The sequence below is a fragment of the Capsicum annuum genome, chromosome 1, assembly GCF_002878395.1.
Source record: "Capsicum annuum cultivar UCD-10X-F1 chromosome 1, UCD10Xv1.1, whole genome shotgun sequence".
In the NCBI taxonomy this organism is placed as follows: domain Eukaryota; kingdom Viridiplantae; phylum Streptophyta; class Magnoliopsida; order Solanales; family Solanaceae; genus Capsicum; species Capsicum annuum.
In genome coordinates this window covers 159,427,823-159,444,487 of record NC_061111.1, presented here as the reverse complement: position 1 = coordinate 159,444,487, position 16,665 = coordinate 159,427,823, and the positions used below count along the sequence as shown (strand labels likewise).

Below are 16,665 nucleotides of genomic sequence, written 5' to 3'. Positions count from 1 at the left end.
AGCTTCAACAGACTGAGTTAAGCTTAAAATTTTGCAGGATTTTACAATATCTTCTAAGCTGAGAATACTGATAAATTAAATTTATATACTGAATATGCATAACTGAAGCATGATTACATTACTAAAACTACTAATATACTGAGTTATCATACTGAACATGCATAACTGAACCATGATTGAGTTTTGGAGACATGACACATGACTGAGATATTTCATGAAGGTATGTATGATATGAGAATGCTATGAAACTGAACCGATACAGAGTTGTAAAGGTAACATGAGCATTGAACTGAGTAAATTCAAGGAAAACTGCTATCTTGAGCTGAGTCCAAGTTTGCGGAAAAGAGGTGAGGGTACTTGGTCTGCATCTCTGCTTCTGTTTCCCAAGTAGCTCTCTCAACGGACTGATTTTTCCAAAGAACTGTGTCTAGAGAAACTTCTTTATTCCTCAGTCTACAAACCTAATAACCAAGAATTTCAACTGGGATTTCCTCATAAGAAAGGCTGTTTGGAATATATATACCCTCTATAGGGACTACATCTGTTGGGTTACCTATGCACTTCTTTAGCAAGGAGACATGAAACATTGGATATACTAAAGCTAAGTCTGAAGGCAACTCAAGATCGTAAGCTACCTTTTTAAAATGGATGAGAATTCAATAAGGACCGACATATCGGGGAATGAGTTTCCCCTTCATCCCAAACCTTTGCACTCTCTTCATAGAAGAGATTTTTCAAATATATATAATCACCGATCTCAAACTCAAGCTCCTTTCTTCGCACATCTGCATACGATTGTTGTTGGCTCTGAGCTGTCTTAAGCCTTTCCCTGATTAACTGAAATTTTTCTAAGGTATCAAATACCAAGTCAGGACCTACCACTGCTGCTTCACCTACTTCAAACCAACCAATAGGAGACCTACATCTCGTCCCATAAAGCACCTCAACTGGAGCCACCTGAATACTGGAATAATAATTGTTATTATATGCAAACTCAATCAATGGCAAGTGGTCATCCCAATTACCCTTAAAGTCAAAGACACACGCTCTTAACATATCTTCTAGAGTCTAAATGGTCCTTTCTGGTTGACCATCTGTCTGAGGATGAAAGGTTGTACTAAGGTGAACTTGGGTACCAAGACCTTTTTGGAAGGCTTTCCAAAAATGAGAGGTGAACTGCGTACCTCTATCTGAAATGATGGACAACAGAGCTCTGTGCAATCTGACCAACTCTTTAACATAGAGCATGGCATAATCCTCAGCTGAATAAGAGGTATGAACTGGTATGAAATAAGCTGACTTGGTCATCCTATCATGTTGACGATGAGTGCAAGGCAAACCCGTTACAAAAACCATATTCACCTCCTCCTACTTCTAAGTGGGAATACTGAACACCTGCATAGCCCCACTAGGCTTCTGATGCTTGATCTTAACCTGCTGACATGTCGAGCACCTAGCTATAAACTTTCTAATATCTCTCATTACCCCACTCCATCGATAGACTTCTCGTAAGTTGCGGTATATCTTGGTGGCACCTGGGTGAGTTGAGTAGCACGCACTATGTGCTTCTGCAAGAATACGCTATATCACACCATCTACACATAGCACATATAGTCTACCCTGGCAACATAACACACCATCTTCCCCTTGGGAGAAAATCTCTACCTTCTGATCTCTGACTGACTCTTTCAGTTTAACTATACTGGGATCCATGTCCTGCTTTTCTTTTACTTCAGAAACCAGAGATGATTCCAAACTATTTTGCACCCATACGCTACCTTCTACTGAATCGACTAAGCGGACACCTACTCGGGCGAGCTGATGAACTTCCTGAAGTAACTTTTTCTTACCATCCTCCATGTGGGCAACACTACCCATAGACATCCTACTCAGAGCATCAACCACTACCTTGGCTTTGCACGGATGATACAGAACACATATGTCATAATCTTTTAACAACTCTAGCCACCTCTTCTAATGTAGGTTCAAATCTTTTTAAGAAAATACATTCTGTAGGCTTTTATGGTATGTGAACACATCAACATGCACCCCATACAAATAGTTCCTCTAGATATTTAAGGCAAACACTACAGCTGCTAACTCAAGATCATGAGTAGGGTAATTCTTCTTATAGGGCTTAAGTTGTCTAGAGGCATAGGCTAAGACCTTACCTTTCTGTATCAAAACACACCCCAAACTGACTTTGGAAGCATCACAATACACAACAAAATCGTTGAAACCATCTTGTAAAGTAAAAACTAGGGTTGTAGTGAGCCGAGTCTTCAACTCCTAAAAACTTTTCTCACAAGAATCTGACCACTGGAATTTGACTTTCTTCTGAGTCAATCTGGACATAGGGGATGCAATAGAAGAAAATCATTCAATAAACCGTCTGTAATAACCAGCCAAACCCAAGAAACTCCTAATATCTGATGGAGAGATAAACCTAGGCCATTCTCTTATTGCTTCAATCTTTTGAGGATCAACTCTAATTCCATCACCAAAAACTATATGACCAAGGAAAGCTACTGACCTTAGCCAAAATTTGCACTTACTGAATTTGGTGAACAACTGATGGGCTCTGAGACTTTGTAATACTATTTTGAGATGGTCTGCATAATCATGTTCACTGCGGGAGTAGACAAGAATGTCATCAATGAAGACTATGATGAACATGTCTAAGTACTTCTTGAACATGCGGTTCATCAAGTCCACGAAGGCTGCTGGAAGACCAAATTATATGACTAGGAATTCAAAGTGACTATATCGAGTTCTGAAAGCTGTTTTTGGAATGTCACGTTCTCTAACTCTGAGCTGATGATAGCCTGATCTGAGGTCTATCTTAAAAAAGTAACTGACACCCTGAAGTTGGTCAAACAAGTCAACGATTATGGAAAGTGGATACTTGTTCTTGACTGTGACTTTTTTTAGCTAACGGTAGTCTATACATATTCTAAGTCAACTGTCTTTCTTATGCACGAACAGAACTGGTGCACCCCAAGAATATACGTTGGGCCTGATGAATCCCCTATCTAGGAGATCCTTCAACTATTATTTTAACTTTTTGAGTTCTACTAGTGCCATTCTATATGGAACAATAGAGATGGGCTGAGTATCTGAAAGAAGGTCTACTTTCAAGTTAATTTCCCACTCGAAAGGGACTCTAGGAAGATCTTCGGGAAACACATATGGGAATTCATATGCTACTGGAACTAACTAAAGACTAAGGGTCTCTGAACTAGAGTCTTTAACTCAAACAAGATGATAAACACACCCCTTAGATATCATTTTCCTCGCCCTAAGATAGAAAACAAGCTGACCCCTAAGTACTGAAGTACTACCCCTTCACTCAAGGATAAGTCATTTGGAAACTGAAAATAGGCAATTCTATTTCTGCATTCAACTGAAGCATAGCATGAATAAAACCATTCCATGCTGAGAATGACATCAAAATCTATCATTTCTAATTCTACTGAGTCTGCTGAAGTAACTTTTTAAGATACCATAACCAGACAGTTCCTGTATACCCATTAGGATATGATAGATTTACCCACTAGGGTAGAGACTGAGAAGGGATCTGCTAGGATTTTAGGACTGACTCTGAAGTCAACAGCTATATAAGGAGTTACAAAGAACAAAGAAGCTCATGGATCTAGCAAAGCATAAACATGCAAATAATAAACTTGTAACGTACTAGTGACCACATCAAGAGAACTTTCTCGATCCTATCGGTACTAAAGTGCATAAAGCCTATTTGGGTGTTGCCCACTAGTGGCACTGAAAGCAGCACCCTGCTAATTTGGGCAATTGGACTGAGCTGAAGGAGGATTATACTGACCCCAAAAACCTGATTGAGGACAATCTTTGATCCTATGGCCTGGCTTTCCACATCTGAAACACATATCGCTTCTAGATCTGTAGACAACCTGGTAGTTTTTACCATATTTCAGGCAAAGAGGATTTGTTCAGGCACTGCTAATACTACCCTGAGGTTTAGGGCCTAGCACCCTATCTTTATTACCATCTCTGAATTTTGACACTGGCGTACTGGCTGAGGACGGAGCTGGAGCTAAAGATTTTAGGAGGAATTGGGAATGATTTCCACCCTCTGACTTAGGCTGCGAGAAGTTAAAGCTACCTTTTCTAGCCTTCTTGTTCTCCCTCTCCTTCTCCTTATTCTTAGCCTCCCTATCTACTGAGCATAGACCATGATACTGGATATGTCCATCTCCTTAATTATCCTTGACCACATTATTAGACACACTCGATACAAATTTACTCATCTTAGATTTGCTATTTGCTACCACATAAGGAGCATATTTGGCTAACTGGGTAAACTTGAGAGAATACTCCTTCACTATAATGTTACCCTACTTTAAATTAATAAACTCCAAAACCTTCACCTCTCTTAACTCCAGTGGAAAGAACCTATCCAAAAAAGTATTATCAAACTCCTCCTATTCTATGGGTCCTGTATCTACGACCCTCTCTACCTTTCACTGCTTGAACCATGTGCCACATCCTGTAACTGATTACGGCCAACTCAACACTCTCACTAGCATCACCCCCATAATATCTTTGACTTTCTAGACCTGATCAAGGAATTCACGTGGGTCTTCATCTAACTTAGACCCTATAAATTATAGGGGATTCATTCGGGTAAAGTCCCAAATTCTAGATGCAACAGTATTGGGCCCTAGGTTGGCCTGGACGGTAGCTGAACGTTTATTTTGGGCTTCCACAAAATAAGCTGGAGTGGTGAAAGTTGTTTGAATTCTGCATGGAAAATTTGCTCATCCGGGGGATCTGGATGGAAGGGCGGAGGTGCTGGACGGTTTACCATTCTTCTTTCGTTAGACCTTTTTGGAGGCATATTATATAAACGGAAGGGAAACTTGAATTAGACAGAGAGTTTAACTTGAGCTTATGCTCACTCACATGACATGAACATTGAAAGAAAGGAAACTTTTCCTAAATACCTTATAGCCTCTTGTTCATAAGTGTGGCGCGCTACACACATATGCACAAGGCTCTACTAGACGTGAATTTCGAACTTTATAGAACTCTATTGAACCTTAGGCTCTGATACCAAGTTTGTAACGCCTCGAGTCTGCACCCCGGATGTCATAGGTGTTCATAATCTAAAGGACCACAAGCTAACCCTTGACTGGTACCTGCTGTAATAACTGAGTAATAATATTATAATGATGCAGAAATTAGGTTGAATCTGCCATAAGATTCATAAATGAAATCAGATACTTGTATATCAATACTGAAAACTGAACATCTAGCTGAAATAATCTAGTCTAAAAAGACTCTAACTGGACTGTCTGAAGGTGGAGTTGATAGGACAAAGCCCCAACTAACTCTGACTATTGAAGTGTTGATAAACTAAAATAATACTCTGTCCTCAAAATATGAGGACTCACCACTAAATGTTGCTGATAATCTGGACTGCTAGGTATGGTTAGGAGCTCGTGTGTCAGAACCTATGATATAAAACATCATAACACAAAAGAAAGGTATACTTCAGTACTTTGAATATACTGGTACCCTAGGTAAGGGTACATGTATATCTGAAACTGTTGTAAATGTTGATTATGCAATACTATGCACATAACTGTGTATACAGTAACTAAGATCACATTAACACTGGATAATGGATTCTGATAACTGAATGACTGATATATGGGTTTATTGATACTGTATTACTATTAATTGAGTAACTATTTTTGACAGTCCTGATTTTGTAACTGAACTGAGTTCTGTACTGAGTAGGGTGATTGTATCTGATAGTCTTGATTCTGTAACTAAACTGAGTTCTATACTTAGCTAGGTGACTACATCTGATAGTCCTAATTCTGTAACTGAACTGAGGTTTTATACTGAGTTTGAAACTGAAACTGAAATTGTAGGAAATAATCATTTACCCCTCTCTGAACTGATTTGGGGTCCAACCTATAACCCCAGTTGGAAGAGTGCCAGTACCGTGCAATGGATAAAGACAAGTTGCTGAGTCACTCTCATCTACCAGGTTGAATAAGAATAGTGGTACCCTCAACAGGGAGGTAAGACACCTCATCAACCTTCAATTGGCAGGTTGATGTCTCACCCTACCTGGCTACATAGTTCTGGAATACAAGGAATGCTTCTAAGGATCACACCCTCTACTGGAAGGTGAATCCTCATCCTTGGGTTCACTCGGTGCTAAATCCTATTCTCAATTGAATTAACACTGGACTGATTTCTAAACTGTACTAAGCTGGACTAAACTATTACTAATCATGTTAACTGACTAAACTAGACTGAGTTTACTAAGTTCTAATATCTGAATGAATACACTGAGTTCTGTACTAACTGAATACTACTGATAGTGATATTTCTCAGACTATTCTGTAACTATTGTTGCTCTAGGTCAAAAGCTAGATTTTTCGGTATTGAATACCCTCAGGACTTGATAGCATGTAAAGTAAAACATAGTATAACCTCAAGAGCATAATAACACTTGCTTACTAACAAAGCATTTATTTAGAAATTTTGTCAAACAATTGATATACATGAGCTTGTGCATGATTAGAATCACATAACAACATGTCATGCTTTCACTAGTTAATTTAGATAAGCATTTTAACAAACACTTGGGAAGCATGGTTATCTCATATAGAAATAAACATGTAATAATATCATGGCTACTACATTCAATTTGTAGTTCAAGAGTTCAACATGAAGATCACATAAATCAACCCACAATTAGCTAGTTCTCATAAAACTTGTCATAAATCATGGAATTAAACCCCAAACATCAAATCACACATGAACACAATCTAATTCCAACATGTAAATCATGAAATCATAAACTTATAGTTTTAAAAAGGGTTCTTAGACTTCATGGCAGAAAGGAACCCATGAAGGAACATCTAACATACCTTGGTAAGTAAATTCGTGAAGATTAATAGTGTGTTCTTGAAGATTGGTCTTGAAATTTGAATTCCCTACGATTTTTTCTTGAGCGAATTTGAGAGAGAATGAGAGATTTTACCTTTAGAGTAGGTTAATCTCGTGTTTTTGTGGCTGATTAAGGGCGGGAAAATGACCCAAATACCCCTCTAAAAGTGGAGTTTTAATGACTAAAAACGAGCCCAGTGACGCATTGAGTGATGTACCACATCGATGGTATCAATATGATGACCAACACGCCGCATTGAATTCGTGTTGGGTCACTGGAATTGCATTAAAAATTGGGGAAAATTATCCGTCAACGTGATAGGCGATGCGACACGTTCAGCTCCCATCGACCCACTATTTTGGTCGCCTCAATATGATTCAAACTAGGTCCAAAAAATTCAAAACTCACCCAAAGTAACCTATTGACACACCTGATCATGTTTCAATCAAAGGATCAAAATTTTATGGTCATAAAGGTTGTAAAATAAGAACGCCAAATTATGAAGGATAAAATAATTCTAAGTATAAGTACTTAGCTGAAATTTCTAAGTCTGGGACCTCTTTTCAAGCTTTAACGGACTGAGTTAAGCTTAAGATTTTGTGGGGTCTTACAATATCTCCCCTTTGGGAATATTCATCCTCGAATGAGATTGACTAAGCTGAGATTACTGATAGACTGAATTTATATACTGAACATGCATAACTGAAGCATATTACATGACTGAAACTACTAATATACTAGGTTATCATACTGAACATGCATAATTGAAGCATGATTGAGTTATGGAGACATGACACATGACTGTGTTGTTTAATGAAGGTATGCATGATATGAGAATGGTATGCAACTGAACCGATACAGAGCTGTAAAGGTAATTTGAGCATGAAACTGAGTAAATTTAAGGAAAACTACTACCTTGAGATGAGTCTGAGTTTGCGGAGAAGAGGTGAGGATACTTGGTCTGCACCGCTGCTTATGCTTCCCAAGTAGCCCCTTCAACGAACTGATTTTGCCAAAGAACTTTGACTAGAGGAACTTCTTTGTTCCACGGTCTGCAAACCTGATAATCAAGAATTTCAACTGGGATTTCCTCATAAGAGAGGTTGTTCTAAATATCTATACCCTCTATAGGGACTAAAACTGTTGGGTCACCTATGCATTTCTTTAGCAAGGAGACGTGAATCACTGGAAGTACTGAAGCTAAGTCTGAAGGCAACTCAAGCTCATAAGCTACCTTTCTATAACGACTAAGAGTTCGGTAAGGACCGACATATCGGGGACTGAGTTTCCCCTTCATGCTAAACCTCTTCACTCCCTTCATAGGAGAGATTTTTCAAATACATATTAATCACCAATCTCAAACTTGAGATCCTTTCTTCTCACATCTGCATACGATTTTTGTCGGCTTTGAGCTTTTTTAAGCCTTTCCCTAATCAACTGAACTTTTTCTAAGGTAGCAAATAACAAGTCAGGACCTACCACTGCGGCTTTACCTACTTCAAACCAACTAATGGGAGACCTACATCTCCTCCCATAAAGCGCCCTAAAGAGATACATCTGAATGCTGGAATGATAACTATTATTATATGTAAACTCAATCAAAGGTAAGTGGTCATCCCAACTACCCTTAAAGTCAAAGGCACACGCTCTTAACATATTTTCTAGAGTCTGAATGGTCCTTTATGGTTGGCCATCTATCTGAGGATGGAAAGATGTACTGAGGTAAACTTGGGTACCAAGACCCTTTTGGAAGGCTTTTTGAAAATAAGAGGTGAACTGCGTATCTCTATCTAAAATGATGGACAACGAAACTCTGTGCAATTTGAATAACTCTCTAACATAGAGTTTGGCATAATCCTCAGCTAATTAAGAGGTATGAACTGGGACGAAATAAGTTGACTTTGTCATCCTATCCATAATGACCCAAATCGAGTCATGCTAATGATGAGTGTGAGGCAAACCCATCACAAAATCCATATTCACCTCCTCTCACTTCTAAGTGGGAATACTAAACTTTTGAATAGTCTCACTAGGCTTCTGATGCTCGATCTTAACCTGCTGACATGTCGAGCACTTAGATACAAACTTTGCAATGTCTCTCTTCATTCCACTCTACTAATAAACTTCCCACAAGTTGCGGTACATCTTGGTGGACCCTGGGTTAATTGAGTAGCGTCCACCATATGTTTCTATAAGAATCCACTGTCTCACACCATCTACACATGGAACATATAGTCAACCTTGGCAACATAACACACTATCTCCCCCTTGGGAGAAAATCTCTACTTTCTGATCTCTAATTGACTCTTTCAGTTTCAAGCTTTAACGGATTGAGTTAACCTTAAGATTTTGTGGGGTATTACAATTAAGAGTGTAACATGAGTACCTGGAAATACTATAAAATAGGAATACATGAGTCATAAGCTGCATGGCCTAAGTTAGGAGTTCATAAATTTCATCGAATATGATTTATACTACTAGGTGAACTGGAATTCCTCATACTAGAAATTGAAAACATATATGATTCTATGGAAAGTGTGTGAATATGAGCTATGATCATGGCACTGACATGTAAGTCATGAGTAGATATTGTGGTGACTAAAAACTTTGCACTGGGATCAGTACTTCTCAAATGTACTGAGTAAGAAGCAATGAATGCAATAAGTAAAACTGATTTCATATGTAATCTTAAATCATACATGCTAAGTGTGAGTAAACTCACTAAGAGGCTGAAATAAACTTAAAGCTAAAGTGTCTTAAAACATGTATAACAAATATATTATGATAAGCTGGTGAATCACTACACTTAGTTTCTTAAAACTTTACTTTTGTAGAACAAGTAGAACTGAAGCTGAAAAATAGTAAAAATATGTATACTGATTGAATACTGGGTCTGAAACTACGTGATGGAAACTAACATAACTCGAAGATCTAAATATACAAATATATTGAGCACGAATGCATAAACATACAAAACCAAACATAACATATACGAAGCTGATTTGATTAACTGAATGACTGATAGCTGAACACTGAATAACTAACACTTAAATACTGGATAACTGGTATCTGGATACTGACTAGCTGATATTTGTGTACTAATTAACTGATAACAGTATACTAGTTAACTAATAACTGAATACTGATCATGAAAAACTACATTGTACTTAGTCTGAATAACTGGACTGAAGTTGTGGGGTATTGGGCATATGAGATAAGGACTAACTAAACAACATGAGATAACTAAGCATGAACGCATGAAAACTATAATATCTAAGAATGCAAGACTAAGTGTATATCTGGTATGTCACTGAGAAAATCTATAATCTGAAAGACTGAAAGCTGTTAAATTGAATATCTGAAAGTTTATACACTTAGTCAAGTAAACCTAAACTGAACAGACACTGAAAACTCTACTGAGACTGTGGGAGATATCATCTAACCGACATTCCCTAATATGAGCTAATTAGGGTCCAACCTGTAACCTAGTTGGAAGGGTGTCAGTACCGTGCCACAGGTACTAATACTGGCTATGTGGATCCACTAAAGTGAAGTCCCGAAGGACTAAAGAGTCACCCTCTATTGGCAAGTACCCTGGTGAGATATGTTTCAACTCTCAACTAGCAGGTTAACATCTTAAACCTACGTTAGCTACATAGTTAAGAAACACAGGGATTGCTACTAAGAGTCACATCCTCTACTGGCAGGTGAGCCCCCATCCCTGGGTTTGCTCAGTGCTAAATCCTACTCCCAACGGAACTAACTCTCATTACTGAACTGAATTGGGTTTAACTGATTATGAATTCTGATAATGCTCATTATGATAATAACAACTGAGAGATCAACTAAGCTCATAGTTTAACTAAAATCATTCTAAGGATATTAAAATTATGTAAATAGCTAAGTATCAGTATTCATAACCCCCATCACTGAATGGAAATAACAGTAAGGACATATCAAAGCTTTGAAACCATAGTAGGGAATCACTGTTCAGAACCCACTCATTTAGACATCTCATCAAATGCATGAAATTCAAAACCTTAAGCATGGAAATGGGTTAATCATTGGAAAATAACATTGTTATAATACCAAACCCATGATTTCGGGATTAGACATGAAAATTCCATCATTCAAACGTGTAAGGGCTCATTCATCATAAAACACTTGGGAATATAAACTTAAACATGGAAATGTCTTAAACATGGTAGAATAGCATGACCACATAACTAAATCAATAATTGGAGATTCAACATGGAATTCACTTGGAATAGGACATGAGAAACTAAAATTCATAGCATGGAAAGGTCAAATCTTGCATGGGATCATACATGGGCTGAATAAGATTTAAATCACCATGAAAACATGAAATTCAATCTTTCTTAACATACAAAATACTTTTATGATAGGAAATTCGTTCTTTAATTGAAAGAAAAGGGTTTTTGGGCCCCATGGGTGAAGGGGGACCCATGGATGAACTCCCATATAACTTAAACTCCTTAACTTGGGGAAAGAAACACCATTCTTGAAGCTTTCTTGATTTTGGAAACTTGAATTCTTGGTTTCCTTGGAGAGAAAATAATGAGATTGATGTTTTTGGGGGATGAGTAGGGTTTTCTTGAGAGGAAAATGGGAGATGATAGCAAAATAATACCCTAATTGGTGCCTAAATCGTGTTATGAATGATTGGGTTGAGGTGAAAAATGACCCAATTGCCCCTCAATCATTTAAACCAAAAATTCATAACTGGAATACGGATTAAAGGTCCATCGTGATGCTGTCTTATCGCGGTGGCTTACTAGTTCTAACGAAAATGATCATAACTTTTTGTTCGTGTATTGAATTAAGGCGAAATTGGTATAGTCGGAAACTTAGTTCAATTATCTATAATTTGGTGGTCTTAAGCTGAAAATTTCCACATATATCAAGAGTTATACATGCTCAAAGTTGATCCTTGTAGAATCGAATACCAAACTTTAGACGAATCAAAGGCTCTTAGCTCAATTTTATTTTAAGTGATTCCTATGAACATTATTCACCTCATAAGTACTTCACACACTAGGATAAAGATTATGAAACATGCATTCAATTATAAATCAAGAATTGGACGAAAACACCTTCACTGTGATGCGATGTACGTGCCAAAGGAAATGTCACCATGACGCGGCCCTATTGCGGTGACTTTCTTGATTCCTGATCCAAACGTGATCCAAACCTTGTTCGAAAAATTTAAAACTTCCCCGAGACATACTTCTTACATCCCTAAACATAAATTAACTCATAAACCAATATCTTGGGGTCGGGAAGACCAAGTTGATAAACCTTGAAGTTAAGAGGCCTTAAAATGACTAAGTCCCCAATACTTAGTGAACATTTCAAGCCATAAGCGCCTTAAGCATGCAACTAAGAGCTGAATCAAGATAGGATTAGTACGGGGTATTATACTATTTTCTAGAAAGAAATTGGAAATTCAATTTGATAGAGTTGGTGACAGGTGGCTAACATTTTGCTTACTCATATTGGCCGTGGTGGGGGTAGAGGAATTACTGAGGCTATTGTAGAGATTGCATGAGATGTAGTTTAATCTTCGCTTTCTCCTCTTCTTGATACGGCTTATGATCATTTGGCTTTTGTTTTGGGAGACCTCTTCGACATATCATCTAAGAAAAATCATGGACATGACTCTTGGAAAAATTACAGATAATAGGAAAGCCCTACGAGAATGCCAAATGACTCTGCCCAAGACCCCATCTCCTAACCAACCTTTTAATGGAAATTATGGTATCAAAAGAGAACTTGGAAATTATGTTAAGGTTGGAGCAATAAAATGCCACCCTAGGATTGCAGGCAATGTTGGAAACTCTGGCCAAAATGGTGAAAGCCTTTTGTTCGGAAATAGGGGCAACATGTCACGATCGGTTTCTACTTATGCAGAGATATTCTCATCAGTTGCCCAGTATTTTGGACGAATACGTAAAGTTTCGGTAGAGCACAATGTGACATCAATATTGATTTTTTGATTTTTTACTCCATGGTATGCTGCTAAGTTTCTCTGACCCCTATTAGATTATTTTAAAATTACTATATTATGTGTATACTTATCAACTATGTATGCTATTAATAGTGATTTAACATTTAGCTCACTAGATCTTTTCGCAAACCCTGTCTAATGTGTCTTTAGAGATAAGGTCTTATTTCAGATAAAAATTAGGACCAGATCCTAGAGAAGTCTTCTATAAAGAAAATAATAGACTCAAAGTTCAACACAGAGGGACAATAACTATTACAAGAATGTGTCCTTGTGGAAATGAACATCTTCAGTTTTAGTTTCAGTGATCATATGCAATTTATTATTAGTTAATTACAAGACTGTCATCATACACACCTCTTTGTAGAACATTTTAAAATTTCTGTACTTTATTTATGTTGTCTAGTAATTACAAAATTAATGGACGCATATTCTTTCCCATTTATGGACAGTCGAGAATGACTTTTTGTAGGACTTGGGATGAATTTGTTTGCTGTGAATGATGAGAAGTTCATAGACATGTTCATTGAACTTGGAGCTATAGATTCTCTAGAAAATGAATGGCAATCGCTTCAGAAATGACAAAATCCTACATTCTTGCTTCTATGAGTTCAAAAGTGTGGCTAGAGCTCTTTGACAAACAACCAATTTTCACTCATTATCATAGTGGCTGACAACTTATTTGGCTTCACATTTTGTGAATCCAACTAATGCTCAGTAAGTGACTCAACAATATTTTCATATAGATATCTTGTCAGCATTTAATTCTCTTTTTCTCCCTGTGTATCTTAGCTCTAATCCCAGGGGAATATTTTATTTGTTTAGAAATTTAATAAAGATTTAGATGCATTTGTTCTGTAAAGAGATCCTAATTTTTTGGTATGATGTCCCATATTCATAGAGATCTATAGTCTGCTAGGATTCTTTATAAATATTTGGAGTCACATGTTGACTAGAAGATGTGATCTATAGTTTGGAGTTGCAAGTTTTTATTTCTAAATATGTTTTCATATAAGTGCTAGTTGAGCTTATTTATTCTCTTTTGCAGGTGTCCAAAATGAAGAAGGAGATGAAGAAATTGACCTTACTTGAGAATATTTTTGAATTGTTAATAGATGCTTTAATATCAATCTTTTTGATATTGAATTTAGTGATACTTATCACCACTCGAACTTGATACTATATGAGAAAACTAATAATCATTTGACTTTATACATTTTGCTTTTGCATTTAGATTACTAGTTTATTGTATAAAATTTTAATTTGGATTATTATTAATCAAAGATTTTGTTGTGATGTATCATATATATATATATATATATATATATATATATAAATACTAATATATTCATTTAATGTGTCAATTGACAGTGGAAGTAGTTGCAATAGGTGGCAAAAATCATTGCAATAGCTAATTAAAATAGTTGCAATAGGTAGCACAAAAATGTTGCAAAAGATTCAAAAACCATTGCAATAGGTGTCAAAAAGCATTGCAATAGATAGTTACACTATCAGAAATTGGGTCTATGGCAATGCACTTTTTGGTGACGATTGCAAATTTGTCGCTATAGATATTCTATAGCAATGCTTGTAACCATTGCCAAAAATAATAGTTCTATTAGCTCTATGACCGTCACTATTGAAAATAAACCATTGCAATAGATGTATATATAGCAACGCTTTTTAAACCATCGCCATAGAAGTATCTATGGCAACACTTAATAAGAAAAAAAACATATATTACATCACTTATTAATTCTCTCCACAATAATTCACATAAGTCCGCAAAACAAAACATTTTTCTATTTCTAAAAACAAAACAAAACCCTTACTGGAAACTTGGACCGAAATAAGTCATTTTTTGAATCAATTTACCAAAGTAATTTGTTTTTTAAAAATTTTACAAAACTAGTATAAACGTTGTTCCCAATAACGTTTTATGTTTTAAAAAGGTTAACGGCTCAACCAGAATTGGCGTTAGACGTTAGAATATAAAACGTTACTCACAGTAATGTTTTGACATAAAACGTTACTCTCGGTAACGTTTTAGATAAAAGACGTTACCGCCAGTAACATTTCTCTGTAGCTCTGCCACCCAAGAATCTCTGTACAAATCTGACATTAAATACGTTATCACCAATAACGTTTTAGCTGTAAAACATTATTCCGAATAACGATTCTAACAAATCAACCCAGCAACTTTTTTGATCGAAATTTTGCCTTGAAATCATAATCACTAGTCACATTTTTAGTTTAAAACGTTACTATGAGTAACATTTTTAGCGAATTAAATCACAGACCTGCAAAGTTTTAGGACAACAGATTATATAAGTGACGGTATGTATAGAATGTTCAAACACATTTTTACAATTCTAACCAAAGTTTTTGCTTATGTGCTTTATTCTAGAAACGACATTTACAAATTTTTAATAGGTATGGCTAGCCAGTATTTTGTAATGCATTAAAATTATTTTAATGTTTTAATAATTATAATACATATCTTATTTTTGTGTAAAGCAGAAAAATGGCTAATTTTGAAGAAAATGTGATGGTTGCTTTGTATTGGGGTGGTAAAATAATTTCAGAAATGAGAGGATTTAGATACAACGAAGGTGCTAGAATGATTGTTAGCATGCCTATTTCAACTAGCTACGTTGAACTAGTTGCAATGTTGCATGAAAAAATGAGGACAAACAGTGAAAATATTCAAATGGATATTTCTGGAAAATATCCATGCTCATTTCAAGGTAACATTGCAAGGTTTATTGAATTTAAAATAGAGAATGACCAGTCTTTGCTACAATTTCTTGTCATTCCTCAAAAATTTTTGAATAAAATTGATATAAATCTTTTGGAGATGTATGTAAAGACTAGACCAACAAATCATGATAATCTATTTCAAATGAATGGTCAGCATGGTTATCATATGAATTTATTAGCTCAAAATTATGGATTTGCCATGCTCAGTCATCCTCATTTTGCATATACTGCAACCCTTAGTATCCATCAATCACTTGATGCAAGCCCTAACGAACATGAGTATCAATCATATAATGAAGGATTAAGTAGTCAAGTACACATTGAAAGTGGCCACAGACAATATGAGATCAGGTGGGTGATCTTTACTTTTTTTGAAACTATAAGAAATCTTATACATCACTACTTCACTAATTCATTATTTTTTTTCCGTAGAGAAGATGAGGATAACTTTGATTTGTGTAATGATGTACATGCTCAAATTTGTGATGAAAGTTCGGAGGAAGATGAACCTTCAGAAGATGATGGAGAAAGTGAAACCTTAGAAAGTGAATCTGATGAAGATACCAATGATAGTGAAGATTTACCTCAAAATGATATTGGTGTAAATCTTCATAATCAATTTGGTCAAAGTGTGTCTGAAATGCAAAATCATGATATACCCTACTTTACAACATTAGACAATGAAGAAGATATTTTATCTCTACCCGTGAATCTAAGATGAATTGTTATTCTGTTTGGTCTGATGATGACAAAAAAGATTTAAAAAAAGAAATGTGTTTTAGCAGCAAAGATAGATTGAAACGGGCTGTGACAATTTGGAGTTTGCACAAAAATAAAGAATAATTGTAACATCAAGCAAGAAACGATGGTTTGTCAGATGCAGTTTTCACGAATCATTAGGTTGTCGATGGTTTTTTCGAGGCCGAAAGGTTGG

The 16,665-nt window shown here is 36.3% G+C and overlaps 1 protein-coding gene and 1 long non-coding RNA gene across 11 annotated transcripts in view; both read left to right on the top strand.

Annotated features, from left to right (window-relative positions):
* LOC107840587 overlaps positions 1–14,212 on the top strand; it is a 40,656-nt gene extending 26,444 nt beyond the window's left edge. For 6 of the 10 annotated variants that reach the window (XR_007046184.1, XR_001665280.2, XR_007046180.1 and 3 more), the window contains 2 exons: positions 13,444–13,688; positions 14,020–14,187. This is a non-coding gene — a long non-coding RNA (uncharacterized LOC107840587). Of the gene's footprint in view, positions 1–5,915; positions 6,178–13,443; positions 13,689–14,019 lie in introns of all 10 variants that reach the window. The other 4 variants (XR_007046190.1, XR_007046186.1, XR_007046167.1 and 1 more) reach the window with 3 other exon arrangements.
* Positions 14,213–15,425: 1,213 nt separating this feature from the next.
* LOC124898428 lies at positions 15,426–16,452 on the top strand. Its single transcript, XM_047412078.1, has 2 exons — positions 15,426–16,082; positions 16,164–16,452. The coding sequence occupies exons 1-2, from the start codon at positions 15,496–15,498 to the stop codon at positions 16,450–16,452; spliced, it is 876 nt and encodes a 291-aa protein (XP_047268034.1). The 5' UTR covers positions 15,426–15,495.
* The last annotated feature ends 213 nt before the right edge of the window (positions 16,453–16,665 follow it).

Bases quoted from the DNA above. Each gene is read 5' to 3' on its own strand.
- LOC124898428 (XM_047412078.1), top strand. From the start codon at position 15,496: ATGGCTAATTTTGAAGAAAATGTGATGGTTGCTTTGTATTGGGGTGGT. The intron at 16,083-16,163 runs GTGGGTGATCTT...TTTTTTCCGTAG, and splicing joins CACAGACAATATGAGATCAG to AGAAGATGAGGATAACTTTG.